Source organism: Lupinus angustifolius, chromosome LG10 (genome assembly GCF_001865875.1).
Source record: "Lupinus angustifolius cultivar Tanjil chromosome LG10, LupAngTanjil_v1.0, whole genome shotgun sequence".
In the NCBI taxonomy this organism is placed as follows: Eukaryota; Viridiplantae; Streptophyta; class Magnoliopsida; order Fabales; family Fabaceae; genus Lupinus; species Lupinus angustifolius.
This window is the reverse complement of record NC_032018.1, coordinates 3,028,781-3,048,012: the sequence shown is the minus strand read 5'-3', so window position 1 is coordinate 3,048,012 and position 19,232 is coordinate 3,028,781. Positions and strand designations below refer to the sequence as shown.

Genomic DNA, 19,232 nt, shown 5'->3' with positions numbered 1-19,232 from the left:
TTTTATAACTAGCTAGCCCTTCTTCAAGAAGCATCCATGTAGATAGTCTTATCATATCTTTGTTAAATACGTGTATCTAACTCTTTGACAAAATATACATTCAATTAAATATAACTAATAAGTTCTTCCTCTTAAGTATTGGTTAGATTTACCAAAATGTCACTTTAGTTTTTCTATATTTACTAAACAAAACCAAGAATACCTGCAACCTTGACAATATCAATGTACTGTGTTATATATATGTATGTCATATTAATTCAATATATAAAATTGTGAAGATAAAAAAATATGAGTTTGCTAAGTTTATTAAGAGGACTAGTTGCTGTTAATTATGCGCACGAGGGGTTGAGTCTATGTTACACCATCATACTTAGGGATATTAATTTCCAACTTTTGATTTCTATGATCCAGTGCAACCACCTTCACCCATTTCTACCCACCCAAACCTTTCTCACTAGTCCAATGGGAACATGAACTAACAGTAACCATATTCTCTATAATTAATTTTTAATTATTGCCACTTGTCTTTTGTCTACATTTGCACCGTCTTATTTCTCTCTCAAATTGTAGGGAAAGCAAATATATAAATATATGCATAATATCCATGATTATTAAAATAAAATATAATATTTTTCACTCATCATCATCAGATGTGTACCAATGGCATTTTAGTTTTAGATATAGTAATATATATTTGGTGAAATATTTTTTTATGAACATATGTAGATTACATATAGCAATATCATGTTTTATATGGATGAATCATGACTTATATATTTTTAACTAAAGCTATGTTGACATTACCAAGAAGAGCTTTAATGTACTATTCAATTCATATACAACACTTTTGTCATATTCTTTTAGGTTGTGTACGTGAGACTAATATTACTGAGTGGTTAAAATGATCACCAAACCATTGGACTGTATATATCAAAGCTAGGTAAGCCTTAATTTATGTTGTACCTTTTACCTCATTATTTCATGTATTAATCTTCAAAGCATCCTTAATGTCAATCCTAACAAGAACTTAGTGACTCCTACATGTACCTGAATGTTTCCTTCACACTAGGGTTTCTAGAAGCATAGGTTCTTCTTTACATTTATCCCTAACTCCCAACAATAATGGCCTTTTTAATTTTCCAATAGGGGACTGAATTATATCACAATGTCAAAATACCAAATATCAAATTACGAGTTATCACATTTATTTGGTGCATGTGTCCTGGGTATTGCTAATTAATGTTTGTATACGGATATATATTCTAAGTTCTTTATTTAACCTCTGCTTCAAAGAGTTTTCTTTTGCATTTGTATTTTTGTTTTTTTGTACTATCGTAAGTATCCCGGGCTCATATGTTGGATGATGAACTAATTCATTTCGAAATGTGTGGATGCCCCTCTCAACAATTGTCACTATAAGGAATTGAACTCTTGACATTTTGATCATTCTATGAATTAAGTGAAGTCTTACACTACTAAACCACAAATTGTTGGTATTTGTATTTTTATTTGATGAGTGATTGACTAGTCTCTTTTTATATAGATACTCAAAGTTGATATATAGTTAAACTATTTGGAAATTAAGTATGGTTACGAATTTATTTTATTCATAATAATCGATTTGTGTTCTATTTATGGTTTATGTTTGACAGGTCTATCACTAATTATCTTAATTCTAAAAAATGAAATTTATCTTGACTCACATGTAGTTGTAGACAACTCTTGGTTGTAAGTTGTAACACATATGTCATGTGGCATAACAAATCTTCTATAATTAATTTATTTGTTTTATCTTTATCAAATCTGAAAATTCATTTGGATTTATAGATAATAATTACTTTGAGCATTCTAATAGGAACATATAACATACTTATTGATAACATATATTGATTTTAAATATGTAGTCTTGAGTTAATCAATTAATACGCTGTAGTTGAATTTTCCAAATTAAATTGCAGCAATGCAGTAAATAAAATAAAATAAAATTGTTGCTCACAGTAAATAGAAAACACCAAAGGCCTATGAAGAAGGGGAATCATAGTTTTGGAGCTAAAAAATAAATAGAAATATGAATTGAGATTACAGACTTATAGGGATATGCAGCTGAATTACTATGATTTATGATTAACAAGTGTTAATTAGTATCAACAAATAGGCATCTACAATAGGAATAATTAATGGATGTTCTCAAGTCCAGATTTAAGCTATTCAATAAATCTTCTCACAAAAAATGTAAGTTAGGTAACCTTCTAGTTATGAACTATTCACAAATTTCAAGTTTAAATTTAAGCTATTCAATAAAATTTCTCAAATAACATAGCCTTGCATTTATGAACTATGGAGTCAAAGGTATGCATTGATGCTTTATTAATGTGTCCAATAGATACACATACATGATATATAAAATGAGTGTATATCTTTAATTGTATATGTAAAAATTTACATATATTCATTATATCATCTATTATTCATTTGAATTATTTTATGAAGAATTGTGAACACTGAATTTTGTCCGACCTATTTGCTATGGGTGGTTCAGTTTAAAAAGTTATAAGTGCAACTACAAAACTATAGTGACAGTTGAAGCGTGGAAGCAATTAAGTGAGATTGTAAGTTTATCATATATCTAGTTACTCTCATGACTTTTGCTACTGATATGATACTTACGTTATTAACATAGAATTCTTATTCGGTATCAACCAAATTTCTTAAAGTTCAAAATTAAGTTCCAACTATAACAAAGTGAGTTTGAAATTGATGTGTTTAATAACAATAACATTCATGGATTGGGATAGTGTATGAAAATATTTCAATTAAAAGTTAACTACATCAAACCTGCTAAATTGTGATTACTCCCATTTTACTAAATAGTTTTCTTGCACATTATTGCATGCATACATGGTCTTATCACGTGATGCTTGACAGATCCACATTGCGAAAATAATTATGGAATATTGAAGAACAATAATGCTACATCATCATTATTTCTCTTGTTTGACTATTGTTACATATTATTTTTGCTAAGTCTTGTACCATGGGTTCAATATGCGGATAAGGATGATTCTTCAATGATATCATTACATACAAGGAGTCATTATGTTCTTTGCCATATCAAAATTCTTTGAGCTTCTATATGTTCTTCTCTATGCATTTGTGTTTCCCAAGTTGCCAATAATCAAATACTACCATTCAAAAACAACATCGGAAGGACCCAAAACTGTCACAGGTGACCTTGCAGTTGTTGGCATTCAGACCTCACCTACAGTAGACAAAAGAGAATCAAAACAATAGTGCAAAGGAAACAAGCAATTGATATATGAAAACATTGATTATGCACTTGATCTGTTCCTAACATATGTGCTAACACTGTCTATTTTCATGGATTCCTATTAGAAAATACAGGATCGCACAGTTTGGGCACCTATACTTCACTGCAAAGTATGGTGATCAAAGTTAGAGATTGCTATATCCATAAACTTGCATGCCAAAGCTGAAGATATTGGGAACATAACTAGTAATGATTCTCCACCTTTATGAAATGGACGATGAGAACCTGACAAAACAAAAACTAAACATCAGGTAGAGTAGATATTTTCCTTGCAAAACTGTTGCAAATGAAAGCAGTAATATGAGATGATTAAGAGAGCACAAAAAGCAATCAGTCATGAGTTACTAGAGAAGCAAAGATCAAAAGTCTTTTAGTTACAGACTCAACCATGAAGAGAGCCCAAAAGATGTCAATCAGGTAATCGTCATTTCAGTTACTAATCATAAATATCAGTATTCATAGGCAGCTTTAATACTGTAATTAGATGCAATAATCAGCATGAATAAGCAATCATTAAGCAGTTTCAGAATACAAAAGTCGGGACTATTCATGACTCTCAATTGGCAACCCAAGAGACCCAACTAATCAGCTATAAAAGGCAGAGAACAGAACTAGAGATGGGGGATACGCATACACAACCATAAGAAAAATCATAGAGGAAACAAAAACACACAGGATACACAATCAGAGAGATTGCAATTCAAAGAATTTTAGAGAGATATCTAGTATACAACACATAAAAACCAGAGAATAAGCACACACACATCATACCATTACCAAAGAGCAATCTGCATACGCAATACCCACGCATATCTTTGAGATCAGAGAGCAACATATACATAACAATCGAAGAACACAAACCACATACTATACATATACCTACAACTCCATCAAGACGACATGAATAGATAAAAGGCGGCAATTACAGATAGCATCTCAGTGTGTACATAACACAACGATCATAAAAGAAAGAATACTACACATAGGATATAACAATCATAGAGCGACTTGAGGATGTTCAAGAAACATACCACGAGTACACACAAGAAAGGCTAAAAGTTAATGCAGTTGCCTACTAAAACTGGTGCAGTTTTCTATTCAAGGATGCTAAGACACTACACATATAGACATAAGCACAATTTCACTCCCTATGGACAAGTCTTGCATCACAAACACTTGCATTACTACTTGTAGCAGAGCATTACAAATACTTGTAGCAAAACTCTTAGATCTTTTTAGCACATGTTATAATTATATTAACACATGTGAATTAAGAGTTAGTTAGAAGTTGTTAGGTATATTCTAGTCGTTACTTCTTATGCAAGGCACTCACATCTTTGTATAAATCTTGTGACTAATCATCACAAATCAATCAATGAAAATACATTGCGCAATATTCTCTTAAACATCTCAAAACATCTCATCACACTTTCATAATATGGTATCAGAGCTCTCAATCTGAGAGCTCTGTTGCAAGAAGCATTCTTGTATACAAATCATCTTACAAGCCATACATTCGGAACCACTGCATCAAAGGGCAATGGATGCAGAATCAGAAGAAAGCCATCAAACACAACTTAGCTTGGATGTTACACAAAATCCATACTACCTACACCCTGGAGAAAATCCAGGTTTTGTTCTTGTCTCTCAACGACTAGATGGAAATAATTACCACTCTTGGAGCAAAGCTATGAGGAGGGCACTCATTTCAAAGGACAAGTTCAAGTTTATGAATGACACACTACCAACACCAGAAGAAACAGATCAAATATATGATGCTTGGGAGAGATGCGACAACATTGTTGTGTCATGGATCACAAGATCACTAACACAACAGATAGCTCAAAGCACAATCAACATAGACAGTGTGAAGGATCTTTGGCATGATCTTAGGGAAAGGTTCTCAAAAGGAGACCACTTTAGATTCTCTGACCTTCTTCAAGAAATACATTCCATAAAGCAAGGGGACAAGAGTGTATCTGAATACTTTACAGATCTTAAAACCCTCTGGGATGAACTTGAGTCCCTAAGGCCTATGCCCACTTGTATCTGCAACATCAAGTACAATTGCAGTTTTTTGAAAATCGTCATGAACTACAGAGAATTAGAATATGTAACATGCTTATTAAAAGGACTTAATGATCAATATGACACTGTCAAAGCACAAATTCTTCTAATGGAGCCACTCCATCAATAAATAAGGTGTTCTCGTTGGTCATTCAACAAGAAAGGCCACCATAAGGTACAAACTATAGTGAAGGAAAGACTGTTATTAACAATCTCAATTCCAACCAGCCTTGGAAATCACAATTAAACAAAAAAAGTGGGAAGAACAACACAAACTACAACAACATAGGACCAAGAAGATTTCAAGAAGATTTTAAGGCAATTTTGGAAAAGGATATGCATTCTCCAACAACAAGATTTGCACATTTTGTGGAAAGGAAGGGCACATCATAAAGATATGCTACTTCAAGCATGGCTTCCCCCGAATTTCAAATTTAAATCCAAAGGGAATGGCATGATCAGAAACATTCAGTCAAACCAAACAATTGACAGAGGATATAACATCAAAGAATGTAAGGAATCCACTGAAGAAGATCAGTCATCGTAGGCACAGTTAAGTTTCAACCCTGAACACATGGTTAACCAATTGAGCCATGACTGCACTAATCAAGAGGATGTTGCAATCTCGGGTAATCCTCTCAACAAACAATCTTGGATTTTAGATAGTGGTGTTGTTGACCATGTGACTAATAATTTGCATAATTTTACAGAATACAAAACCATAAAATCCATACATGTGAAATTGCCTAATAACACCACTATCCATAGAAAAACCTGATGTTTCTGACTTTGATCTATGACATTTTAGGTTGGGACACCCTTCACATAATGTCCTTAAAAATATGTGCAAAACTTTTCCTTATATGAAATTTGACTCTACTAAAATCTGTGATTATTGTCACATGGCTAAACAAGCCAAACTCCCCTTCCCTCACAGCTTCACACACACCACTCACCCCTTTGAGATGATCCAAATGGATATTTGGGGACCTATAGGTGTACCTACCATTCATGGGCAAAAGTACTTTCTTACAATAGTGGATGACTTTACTAAAATGGTTTTTGTCCAATTTAATTTCAAGATCAAGATTATTAGGACTGATAATGGTCTTGAATTTGCTATGACCAATTTTTATTCTCAATTAGAAATCATTCACCAAACATCATGTGTTGAAACACCTCAACAAAATGTCATTGTTGAGAGAAAGCATAGGCACATACTAAATACCACTAGATCCCTCCTTTTCCAATCCAACTTACCTCACTACTTTTGGGGGTATGCAGCTAAACATGTTGTCCATATCATAAACAGACTCCATAGCCAAACTCTCAACTTTAGATCACCTTTCCAAGCCTTGTATGACAAACAACCAGACCTCACTCATTTAAAGGTCTTTGGTAGCTTATGTTTTGCCTCTACCTTAACATCAAATAGAACTAAGCTAGATCCAAGAGCCAAGAAATGTATATTTCTTGGCTATAAACCAGGAACAAAAGGATTCATCATTTATGATCTACTTACCATAAATATTTTCATATCTAGGAATGTAATCTTCTACGAACATGTGTTTCCTTACATGAAGCATCATGATGCTCAGATCTTGAACAATGAACCTAACTTAGATCCTTTCTTAACCATCGACCATCCCATTCATCAACCAACCTTCACAACCCAATTTACCTCACCTACACCAAATCCTACTACTACTGTGGTTGCACCTGCTATACCAACATCCACCATTAATAACCATTCACCCAGGTCTACTTCCACTATAATCCCAACTACAACGAGATCACATAGGCTTACCCAACCACCAACCTATTTGCAAGATTATCATTGTAACCTCCTCACAAAACACAACAACAACATTGAACCTATCATTAAGCATCCCCTGCATAAGGTTCTATCCTATCAGTCCTTATCTACCACTAACCTACATTATGCTTTATCTATCTCCACCAACATTGAACCAAAGACATATAAGCAAGCCATCCAATTTGAAGATTAGATCATGAAGGCTGAACTTGCAGCCTTATAACATAATCAAAAATGGACCTTTATGCCTCTACCACCCAACAAACAAGTTATTGGCTCTAAATGGATCTATAAGCTCAAATTCAATTATGATGGTACCATTGAGAGGTACAAAGCCACACTTGTGGCTAAGGGCTACAATCAAACAGAAGGCTTAGATTTTTATGACACATTTTCTCTTGTAGTTAAATTAACTATGGTAAGGCTACTGTTGGCTATAGCAGCATGCAAATGATGGATTTTACACTAATTAGACATCAATAATGCCTTTTTACATGGTGATTTAGATGAGGAAGTTTATATGACATTGCCTCAAGGAATTCAATGCTCTACTCCTAACCTTGTTTGCAAATTAAATAAATCTCTCTATGACCTTAAACAAGCAAGTAGGCAATGGTTTGCCAAATTATCCCATGCCTTGATTTCCTTATGTTATACACAATCTCATCCTGATCACTCTCTATTCACTAAATCACATGACTCTTTATTCACTGCCTTGTTAATATATCTGGATGATTTGATTCTTGTTGATAATGATATATGTGAGATTAATGCTGTAAAAGCACACCTGCATCAACATTTTCAAATTAAAAACCTTGGGACTTTGAAATACTTCCTTGGGCTTGAGGTTACTCAAAACTCAGCTAGTATTTCCTTGTGTCAAAGGAAGTATGCACTAGATTTACTCTCAGACACATGATTCCTTCATTCTAAACCAGTCCATACACCTATGGTAAAGTCTACTTGTCTCTCCCAACATGACAGCAACCCATATCCTGACCCTGCTCTATATAGACAGCTTGTTGGTAGACTATTATACTTGACCAATACTCATCTTGATTTGAGTTTCTCCATCCAACAATTGAGCCAATTCAGGCCCAATCCAACCATGAACCACTACAAGGCAATGACAAGAGTCCTAAGATACATTAAAGGTAGTCTTGGCCAAGGTTTGTTCTATCCATGCACTTCTATTTTACAGTTAAAAGGCTTTACTAGTTCGGATTGGGCAGCATTCCCTAATACCCTATGCTTGTAGGGTTCATTTTATTGCTTGCAAGGTTCATTTTGTTGCTTACAGGGTTCATTTTGTTGCTGCTCTAAGGAGACTAAAAGCTAACGCAATTCCCTACTAAAACTGATGCAGTTTTCTATTCAAGGATGCTAAGACACTGCACATTTAGACATAAGCACAATTTCACTCCCTATGGACAAGTCTTGCATCACAAACACTTGCATTACTACTTGCAACAGAGCATTACAAATACTTGCAGCAGAACTCTTAGATATTTTTAGCACATGTTATAATTATATTAAACATGTGAATTAACAGTTAGTTAGAAGTTGTTAGAAATTGTTAGGTATATTCTAGCCGTTACTTTTTATGCAAGGCCTCACATCTTTGTATAAATCTTATGACTAATCATCATAAATCAATCAATGAAAATACATTGCGCAATATTCTCTTAAAGATCTCATCACACTTTCATAATAGGGTCCAATTCCAGTGTAGATTGTGAAATACTGCTTTAAAAATTTTAGTTGTATACATTTCAAATTATTTTTATATAAAAAATATATAATAATTTTGAAATTAATTTATATCTCATATTTTAATATTTGAGAGGATCTCAACCAGGGGCGAATGATTTAAGGGGCAGGTGGGGGCAGCTGTCATCCTGAGTTTTTTAAAATGTTTTTTTTACTTACTTATCTTATGAAATATATTTGTTGTCCTACAAAGTATGTTACTTTAAGTGTCACTTATTGTGGTTGACTAGAAAAATAATTAATTATTAAATTTTTAAATTATAAAATATGATACATAGAGTGACACCCTTTTTGGAATAAGAAATATATTCTCTTTACCTATACCTAAATGATGTCTTTATACAAAAACTCTTTGAAATTTAAATATTTCTCTAATTTGTAGCTTGATAAATAAATATTGTGTAACTTGTATGGTTATTCTAAAAATTATACGTGATGAATCAAGCTCTTAACATACAGATGATGATATTGCTTATAGTAATATGCTTGATTCAAGTGCATAATGATTTACACTTGATAAAAAGATTATGTATGTATTCATAATATAGATTCTAAGGATGTTTATATGTCATTTAATGTTGATAGTATATGTATTTTTTTGTCCAAAAATTTTATCTTATGAATTTTAATGAGCAACAAAAGATTAGTTTAAAATGTCAATTTGAACATTTTTTCTTGGAGTCATTAGTCGTCATTCATGTTTGAAAATTTCTAAATCATTGTTAGTCATATAGTGTTTTATTAAGTTATTTGTTTTATCTTGACTATTGAGATTCAGCTACTATATAAATATATTTTTCAACAATGAAGTCCTATAAACAAAATTACATAGTAAGATAACAAATGAATTTCTTGAATACAACATACGATTTATATTAAAATGAAATATTTGAATTTTTTACTTTAGTTCAGTTATGTGTGTTTTTTAAATTTTTCATTACTAAATTAGTTTTAATTGTAAATAGCAACTAAATATTATTGTCCCTCCTAAATTTAGATCAAGATCCGCCACTATCTCAACCATACTATGTTAGGACTGTTACTTAGGAATCTTACTTAATTCAGGCCTTAGGGAGCTGTCCTAATGCCTTATGGCCTAACACGACCCTACCTTGAGTTCAAGTAGGATTAAAAGGAAACTCAAAAGATGAGAAACTAATATAGTAATATATGATTGAATGTGAAAATCCACTGAAATGATATTTTATACATGCACATAAATCTAATGATTGAATTAATGCAAAACTTTATATTTAATTTACTCTAGCCCTTTTACTTCGATCAAGTTGATAGTCTCTAATGTGCATTATTTCCTTTTCCTCTATATTTTCTTCACGTAGTTTCAAACTTTCAACTCTTCTTTTTTTTTATGGACCGTGTAGATTGAAATATCATTTAATTTCATAATTTCTTTTTTCTCTTGATTAATAAAAATTTCATGGATAACTAAAAAACTCTTCTTTTACTTTGATGATCAATGAGTGGTGGTTAATAATTTATTCCTCCTAAAGAGTGTGGTGACGCTGATAAGAAGTTTGGTCAAAGAATAAAATTTGTATAGAAATCAAACGGGTTTACACGGCACAAGTATAGCCAATCAAGATTTGATAAAATATTTCTATAATATTTAATTTGAAATTATTATTTTATTGATTGATTTTATCCTAATTGGTTATGTACATGAACTAGTGTTATTAAATTTGGGCCGATTAATGACTCAATCAGGATACTGGGTCAATAATTATTGTTCTATTAGTAGGTCAACGATTGGACCAGTTAACTCAACTTGCATTAAAAAAATTGAAAAATTCATAATATTATGTACAATATTTAATTATCGTATACTCAATTTAAAAACATTATCATGCATAATTAAACAATAAAAATAGAATATTTTACTACTATAAAATGACACAAGTAAGTTGATAACATCAAACAACATATAAACTATATTTTAACTACATCAAAAACATACAATAAGTTTAAAATTTAATTAAACAACAAAGATCTTGTTAAAATGTAAACTAACGTATGATAAATATAACCACAAATAAGTTATAAGTACCTGTTTTTCACTCAAAAACAACATCAATTTGGTTGTTTTTTTTAATAGTTACTAGTTTTATGCTTAAATTGATCGAGTCAACCCGATTTAATATAAAATAGGATAGATAAGAGACTCGAATTGATTAGATATACAATTCACAATTGAACCGATTAGACAAACCAATTTAAGCCAAATTTTATAACATTGTTCATAAACATGTCCTCGTACAATTTCAGCTTCACTAAACAGGGAAAACTCTTCCCAACTGTGCTGGGACAGAAAAAAAAACCTTTAATGCCTTTTAGGTAAAATAATCAATTTAGTTTCAATTATAAATTAGTTCTTTATTTTAAGATTATCTTTTCCTTCAAATTAATCCTCAAGTTTCAAGTGGTCAATTAATGTGGTTCTCATCTCATTTCAGTCAAACTTAAAACGTGTCACTAAACGGTAATAGTACCATATCATCATTACGTTATAGCTTTTATATCATTTTCATATCAAAAAATCACTTATTATTGTCAGTATATACTATATAGGTTATCACTTCCATTTTATGACAGAATTATTATAGAAGAGCATATTGGTCGAAACTTCAGAAATCAAATTAATAACTTGAAATTTTAAATATTGAAAAAATAGGATACCTATTTTGTTTCTACTTTAATTTGGTAGACACAAGATTTTTAATACATTATACACGCATATATGCATTGCCTACTTTTTATTAAAAATTATATATTAATCACCTTTTTATCCTGAGAAATATATATATCATTCTTTTAATAAAGTGTAGTTCATAATGTCTACCTCTGCGTGTGTCTTGGTTTTGGTCTCTCTTTTTTGCTTTTGTTTCTGTGCATCATTTCCTAGTTCATATAAGAAAAATAAAAGGACCCTGTTGCAGATTAGGATTTTCGGCGTTACATACACACTAAAAACAAGATTTAAGTACTTTTCATCAAAAGTATAGTAGAAATGATTCCTTAGTTCTTTTTTTCTTTTCACATATATAAATTGAAACTATGTTCCAGAGTCCAGACCAATTTCTAAGACAGTAAACAAATTTAGCTTGCAACAAGTTAATGAATTAAATTTCAGTTTAGACCAATGAGGTTATTTAATTATGAAAGAAAGATGTTACACTTTCTATGTGACTCAATTTTTTAAAATAAAATAAATTACAGAAGTCCACAACATATCTCCAGCACCTGAAAGCTCAATTACTTAATTTCCGTAACTGTTATTACAATTTATTATTCAAACATTAACATCATATTTGATATTGCATTTGCATGGTCTCAACCCCCAACATAAGGCCAAAAGATCATATTGTAAAAGAGAAACCACAATATATTGTCCAAACTCTTTTACTTAGTGAACTGCATGATATTCTTGCCCCTTGTGCTAAAGGCTTATAATTAACAAATAAATAATGTGTTAGTTTAGTGATATAAGGTCTTATACTAGATTTCTAGAAAAACTAACATTTGTAGAATTTGATAGTACAAAAAAAACTTATAATTAAGACATGATGAGGATAAAAAGGTAAAAACCATTATAAAATACTTAATTACTTATAGGAATAAGGTTCTTCTTCATTAACGAAGAGGCAAGTACCACACAATAAAATATATATATATATATATATATATATATATAATGACATTTTTATTCTTTTATTTACCATGAAATCACATTTTTGCTATTGAAAATATGATGAAAAACAATAACTTGCAAGCGATCCAGTTGATATTAGAAACCTTGTATGATTAGTGGACAATGTTAACAGTGAAATGATATAGGTAGATGTCACTAAGGCAACCAATGCCACTTTTTTTAGGAGTTGCTTTGCTTAGTGGTGGAGTCACTTAGGAGATTACTTTGTAGCAACCAAAGAAAATGCCATGTTCTGAAGAAGAAGCTCTTGTTAGACTCTTCTACAATGCTTCCAGCTCTTTCCAGCTTCTCTTCCTCTTCCTATTCTCTTCAGCCATTTTGCTTTACAAGTTATTAAACTTCATTGGAAGCTACCCATTAATCCAAAGGTCTTGTTCTACTCTTCTTTCTTTGATCTTCTCTCACCACAATCACACATACAAACTTTTGATAAACTTGTCAGAACAAGTTAAAATTATATTATTGCATTTGGTATCTAACTTGCTAGTTTCTTTCTTGTATATGTGTTGCAGAGAGGAGCAATATGAGTATGTGTCTTCTGAGTATGGTGATGAAGAAGAGGAAATACAAGAAAGGTTTTCTTATGAGGATTGTAGTATTATTGAGAGAGATCATTTAGTTGCAGACATCATTTGTGGTGGAGAAAGTCTTGTCTTTGTGCACAACAATGAGCCTCAAACTCAAAGGACTTGTTCTTCTTCTGAAGAGTTCATAACCCTCAAGGGTAGCTTTAATGAAGATTCAGAAGAAACCTATACATCAGAAACTTTGTCTTTTCATAAGTCACCACTTGTCTCAGACTTTGAAACTGAAGATGCAGAAGAAGAAGAAGAAGAAGAAGAAGAAGAAGAAGAAGAAGCAACAGCAGAAGAAGAAGAAGAAGCAACAGCAGAAGAAGAAGAAGAAGAAGAAGCAACAGCAGAAGAAGAATTTCCAATTACAAGAGATGCTGATTCTGTTCAAAATTCTGTCAGGCCCACATCACCTATCACTCTGAACCTATACAAAAGTGACTTAGTGGACAATGACAAAAACTGTGATGGTATATTTCACATCATAGCTAAGACTATAGTCTATAGTTTGTTACATTATTTCACTCACATGCAACACTTTATAATTCAACTCTTATTACTTATACCTACTTTCTGCAGAAGATCAAATTAGCTTTGAAATTATTAAAAATAAGAAGGTGCAAGAATCAAACTTCATAAGGGATGAGAGATTCTTTGTTTCTGAACCTACACATTTGGAGACTGAGAAGCTGATTGTTGAAGAAAAAGATGATGAGGAAATATATGGTGACTCATGCACTGTTGGGTCAACATCCAAGAGCTCCTCTGAATGGAGGAGCTCCATTAATTGTAGAGATTCTGGAACTGAAGACCCTTTTTCTTCTTCATCAAGAAGGAGTTGCCCCAAGTGGGAATCATATACAGTTTTTCAAAAATATGATAAAGAAATGTCATTCCTGGATAGGCTTAGCGCACAAAAACTTCATGAAACTGGTAACACCCTTTCTCCTATGAGTATTTAATGCTACACAATCAGAACGTTTTTGTTAGGATTTTGACAGGACTATTTGTTCTCTTTGTGACACAATCATGTGCTGCTGATTCTAATGGTTAAGAAACATCTCCAATATATAAACCAATTGACATATTAGAATCTGTAAGATTTGATACACTCTGTTAAGTATAATAACACTGAAAAACATAAATATACTTGTTTCTAAATATGACGTATTGGATGCATCTTCATATAAGTTTTTCATTATATTTAGATATGCACTTTAGTACCTTGATCATTGTGCTGGCAAAAATATTATGGCTGTATGTATAGCATTTCTCTTTGATGATTATTTGTCCATTATTGCATGTTTTTAAAATTATTGTGAGAGATTGATTTTATGATATACTAAAACTCAATTTTCAGAGTCTTTAAGATCCATCAAAGTATCTCCAAGGTCAATTTCAGAGCGTATTGTGTACAAGATTTCAACTATGAATAGAACGCCAGCTGAAAATATTCGTAACAACCCATACTGTGAACTAGAGTCTGCATATGTTGCACAAATTTGCTTAACATGGGAAGCACTAAATTGGAACTATAAAAACTTTCTGACAAAAAGTGCTTCACATTCTGACCCTGATGGTTGTTGTCCAGCCACCATTGCACAGAAATTCCAACAATTTCAAGTTTTGTTACAAAGATATGTAGAGAATGAGCCTTATGAGCATGGCAGGAGACCTGAAATCTATGCTAGAATGAGGCTTTTGGCTCCAAAATTGCTCCTAGTGCCAGAGTATCGAGGTATCATTTATTACTTTTTATTTGGAATTAGTGTTCATTTCAACAGTTAATTATGTGGTTAAGATTATACACGAGTAACATATTTGTTGTATAATCTGAAATAGTATTGCTGCCAAGCAGAACTGTGATATGCTGTAATGCACCAATCTCTACAATAATCCTAGATCTTAAACATGTATAACGTTATAATACTTATTTAAAAATGCACCAATGTCTAAAGAATGTTTTTATATATAGCTTTTATGTATGTTAATTAATATGATGTGCCTACTAAAGAATCATCCGATGCAGGAATAGTACTTTTATTGTATATATAGACCACTACATTTATTGGAGCATATCATATGTCCCAAAATATTATCATTTTATGTATTTTTTGTTTTTTATTGGTTAAAAAATATATAATTAATATATATTTAATTCATAATTTAAGATAATGTGGCTCACATCCTCAGTGCAGTGAAAAGTACTTATTAGTTCCCTCTGAAATGGTTAGAGCTATGACCTCAAGCTAGACCAAAAAAAGTTTGGTTTATTCGGGTTGAACGTTAACTTTCTGACTCTAATATTGGGCCTATTATTAACATAATCAGTCAGTACATTGTGGCTCGGACTTTTTCAAGTTATATTGAGACCTATTTGGACCTAAATATTTGGGCCCACTCATTTTATCAGCTCTATTTTTGCTCTTTTCCCCGTTTTCACTCCTCTTTTTCTAGGACCCACCCCATCAAAGCCCTCCAAAAAAACTATCAAACTATAAATTTAGGGATGGTAATAAAAACTGAACATGTGGATACCCATTCGAATCCAACCTGAATTTAACATGGATAACTTGTTGTGATTAGGTCCGGGTTCAAGTTTTACCCGAATATAATTTTTAGGTTCAGTAAAGGTAATACCATACCCGAACCCACCCTAAACCTGAATGATATATTTAAAATTACACAATTATGTATATACATATGATAATTTTGGGTTTCTCGTTGGGTTTAAGTTAAACCGGATGGATTTGAAGATGATATTATTATTTTCAAACCCGTTAAGTTTGAGTTCGGGTTCTAAATTTCAGGTTTAAGTATGTGCAAACCCGACCCTCATCCGTCCCGTTATTATTCCTATACAAATTTTTTAAGTCTTTCCTATGGTGTTCAATAAAATGATTGTTATCTAGGTTGTAATTTATACCTTGTAAAGGTAGGATTATATATTAAATGAAAAACATGTAAGCATACATGTTATATAAGTTTTATACATTGTCAACTATATCATTTATCATTCATATTTAATTATCATTATTTTTTTTTAAAATAATTCAAATAAATGGTAAATGATATGATGATAGGGTATAAATATTACACTCGTATTAAATACCAAAGAAAAAAAGGTAGGATACAAATAAATGAATTACCATCCTTTGGTTTGTAGTTCATGATAATAGTGTGAAGTACTTGTACATTGGTTTAATTATAACTGATTTTTTTTCTTATTTTGTTTTAAAGAATTAGATGATGATGATGATGATATGAAGGAGGATGTTTTTCACTCTAAAATATCATCAGCTTCGTTTCTTATAATAATGGAGGATGGGATCAGAACGTTCATGAATTTTCTGAAGGCTGATAAAGAGAAACTGTGTCAAGTTTTTGTATCCTACTTTAGAAAAAACCGAAGAGGCTTGACTGATTCAACACTCCTCAAGCTTATGAAAAAAGTTAACAAAAAGGCAAGTTAAAATTTTAAATTAATTTTGCATGCTTTCTACATCAATTCATATTTTACGATGTTGTTAGAGAAACGGGGATTAAACTATTATCATTGTGGTTAGAGTATTATTCATAACATTATGATTTCTGGTTTCATTATTTTTTCTTGCCATTGTGATAAATGCAAAATGTAAGTAACTGATTATCAATTATTAACTATTACTACAATCAAACATAAGTAATAGATAATTATTATAATTAATTATACAACACACTTTCCTACACTACTTATTATATTGGTAGATATCATCCATGAAATCATACCAGTTCATTATTTAAATAGTGGGTTTCACATGAAGTTTAAGTATATAAGAGTGTGTAGTACTAGAATCGGTAAAAAAAATGTTTTTTACAACTTATAGAACTAAACACAATAATTTATAATCCTAACACATTTTGTGTTTCCATGCATATATCCACTTAATTCATGTGCAGAAAAAGGTAAAGGTGAAAGATCTTAGGCGTTCTCGCAAATGCTTGAGGAAGAGAAAGTTAAAGGTTGGAGAAGAAATGGAGATCTTGATGGCACTCATAGACCTTAAAGTAGTGTCCAGAGTTTTAAGAATGAGTGACTTAAATGAAGAACAGTTGCATTGGTGTGAAGAAAAGATGAGCAAAGTGAGAGTTATGGATGGGAAACTTCAAAGAGATTCCACCCCACTTTTCTTCCCTTCACATTCTTGACCCACCACACCATTGTGTAAATTGCTTTGATGAGTAGATAGTGAATGCACAAAAAGAATATTCATAACCCACTTTTATGTAAATATGGTTAAAGAAAATTGTGAGGGTGCCCTACAAATGAAAGTAAAACATGTGGGGTGGCATGGATTTTAGAGCCTGAAATCCGTATGGAAAGATGGGTAAAGATTAATGGTTATGTTAGTGATGAATATTCAAAAGGAATGACCATAGACAAAGAAAGGAACATAGAGATGGAGGTTATGTTATTAATTAGTTTCCTTTATTCAGCTTTTTAATTAAGGTTTATCTACAAGGGACTTGAGCTAGAATCAAAAGAAGAATGAGCAAGACTACAACACATGCAGTTGAATAAAAGTAGTGTTACTCTGATCTGCATAAAAGTGGATCACTACATGATTCACTGAAAGAAGTTATGTGTAGGCTTAGTGTTCTATTTCATAAATAAAAAAATTAGTAGAAGGACCCCATTTTCATCTGATAAAATCATGTGAATCGTTCAGGGCCCATTTTCATCCAAGTCTAACTCTACCCTGTTCTTATTCTTGTCAACACCGAATTAAATACTAATCAAATCACACGTCATAAAAATGGTATAAAACTATTATTCTTCCAACACAATAAATATATCATGAGATAAATTATTTTCTACAATCATAAAACATCTGACATGTATTTTATTTAAACATTTTCTATAAAAGTATTTCCAAAAACTAAAATAATAGGACATTTGTAATAATTTTAATAGCCGAAAGAAATAATTTATTATCTAATATGATAAAATATTTTATTCTCTTCTTTCAAATATGATAATTTTGTTAATAAGGATATTTTAAGTTAGGTTGACCATTTTATAATCAAATTAAACACAAAATATAAAGTGTACGATTCTTAAACCAATTTGAATCTTCGCAAAGTTGGAATTAAAATGCTAAACAATTTGCATTTCATCGTAATATTTCTATTTGGGTTATTACTTACTTAAGTAAATTAGAATATAAAACATATTTCATTAATATATTGGGTTACGGTGGTTTTGTCCTAGTATTGTTGGGTCATAATCAAGTTGAACTCAGGTCTAAGCAAGTAAACAATTTTATCAAACAATCAAGCTAGGTTTAAGTTAAAGTTTTTATCTCAACCCATTCCACACACCCATGTAATGAACTATGACATATGTTTTTCACATGGTAAATGATACTACACGGTATCATCTAAAGTGTTCCTTACATTAACTGTTACACTTATATAAAAATTATTATTATTATTTACACACTTCTATGAATTGAATGAGTATCAAAACTATCCATATATTTTATTAATAATATAGTATAATATTTTCTATGTTTTTAAGTTTTTTTTTAAGTTGCAATTAATCAATATAATCATTCATGATAAATTGGTGCATTTTTATATTTCGTCATTTTTTATTTCTCTAAATAATTGTATTAGCTATTATTTTCACTTGTTGCCTCTTAAAGTTGTAAGGATAGAATTATAAAAAAAAAATAATGAATAGTGTCTTGATTAAATTTCTAGTTACTCACAATATTTTTTTCTTAGAAAAAACACTTAAAAAAGTAACGGATAATATATTTATTGAAATAGGGTACTTTACCTTTCATTCCTTACTATATTATTGTTGTTTATCGTACATGCGTATTTTTATTTTTCAAAATAATTATATAACTATTAATTAATTTCTTTACCATTAATATATGATTGCATCATATGAAATGAATTTAT

General features: G+C 31.2%; 1 protein-coding gene across 2 annotated transcripts; it reads left to right on the top strand.

The window, feature by feature from the left end:
• On the top strand, positions 12,854-17,802 carry LOC109357803. 2 transcript variants are annotated; one of them, XM_019601857.1, is made up of 6 exons: positions 12,854-13,076; positions 13,221-13,750; positions 13,863-14,213; positions 14,641-15,018; positions 16,521-16,744; positions 17,220-17,802. In XM_019601857.1, the coding sequence occupies exons 1-6, from the start codon at positions 12,931-12,933 to the stop codon at positions 17,466-17,468; spliced, it is 1,878 nt and encodes a 625-aa protein (XP_019457402.1). In that variant the 5' UTR covers positions 12,854-12,930; the 3' UTR covers positions 17,469-17,802. The 2 variants fall into 2 exon arrangements, with proteins under 2 accessions (XP_019457402.1, XP_019457401.1); XM_019601856.1 differs by having other exon boundaries at positions 12,855-13,076; positions 13,860-14,213; positions 17,220-17,801.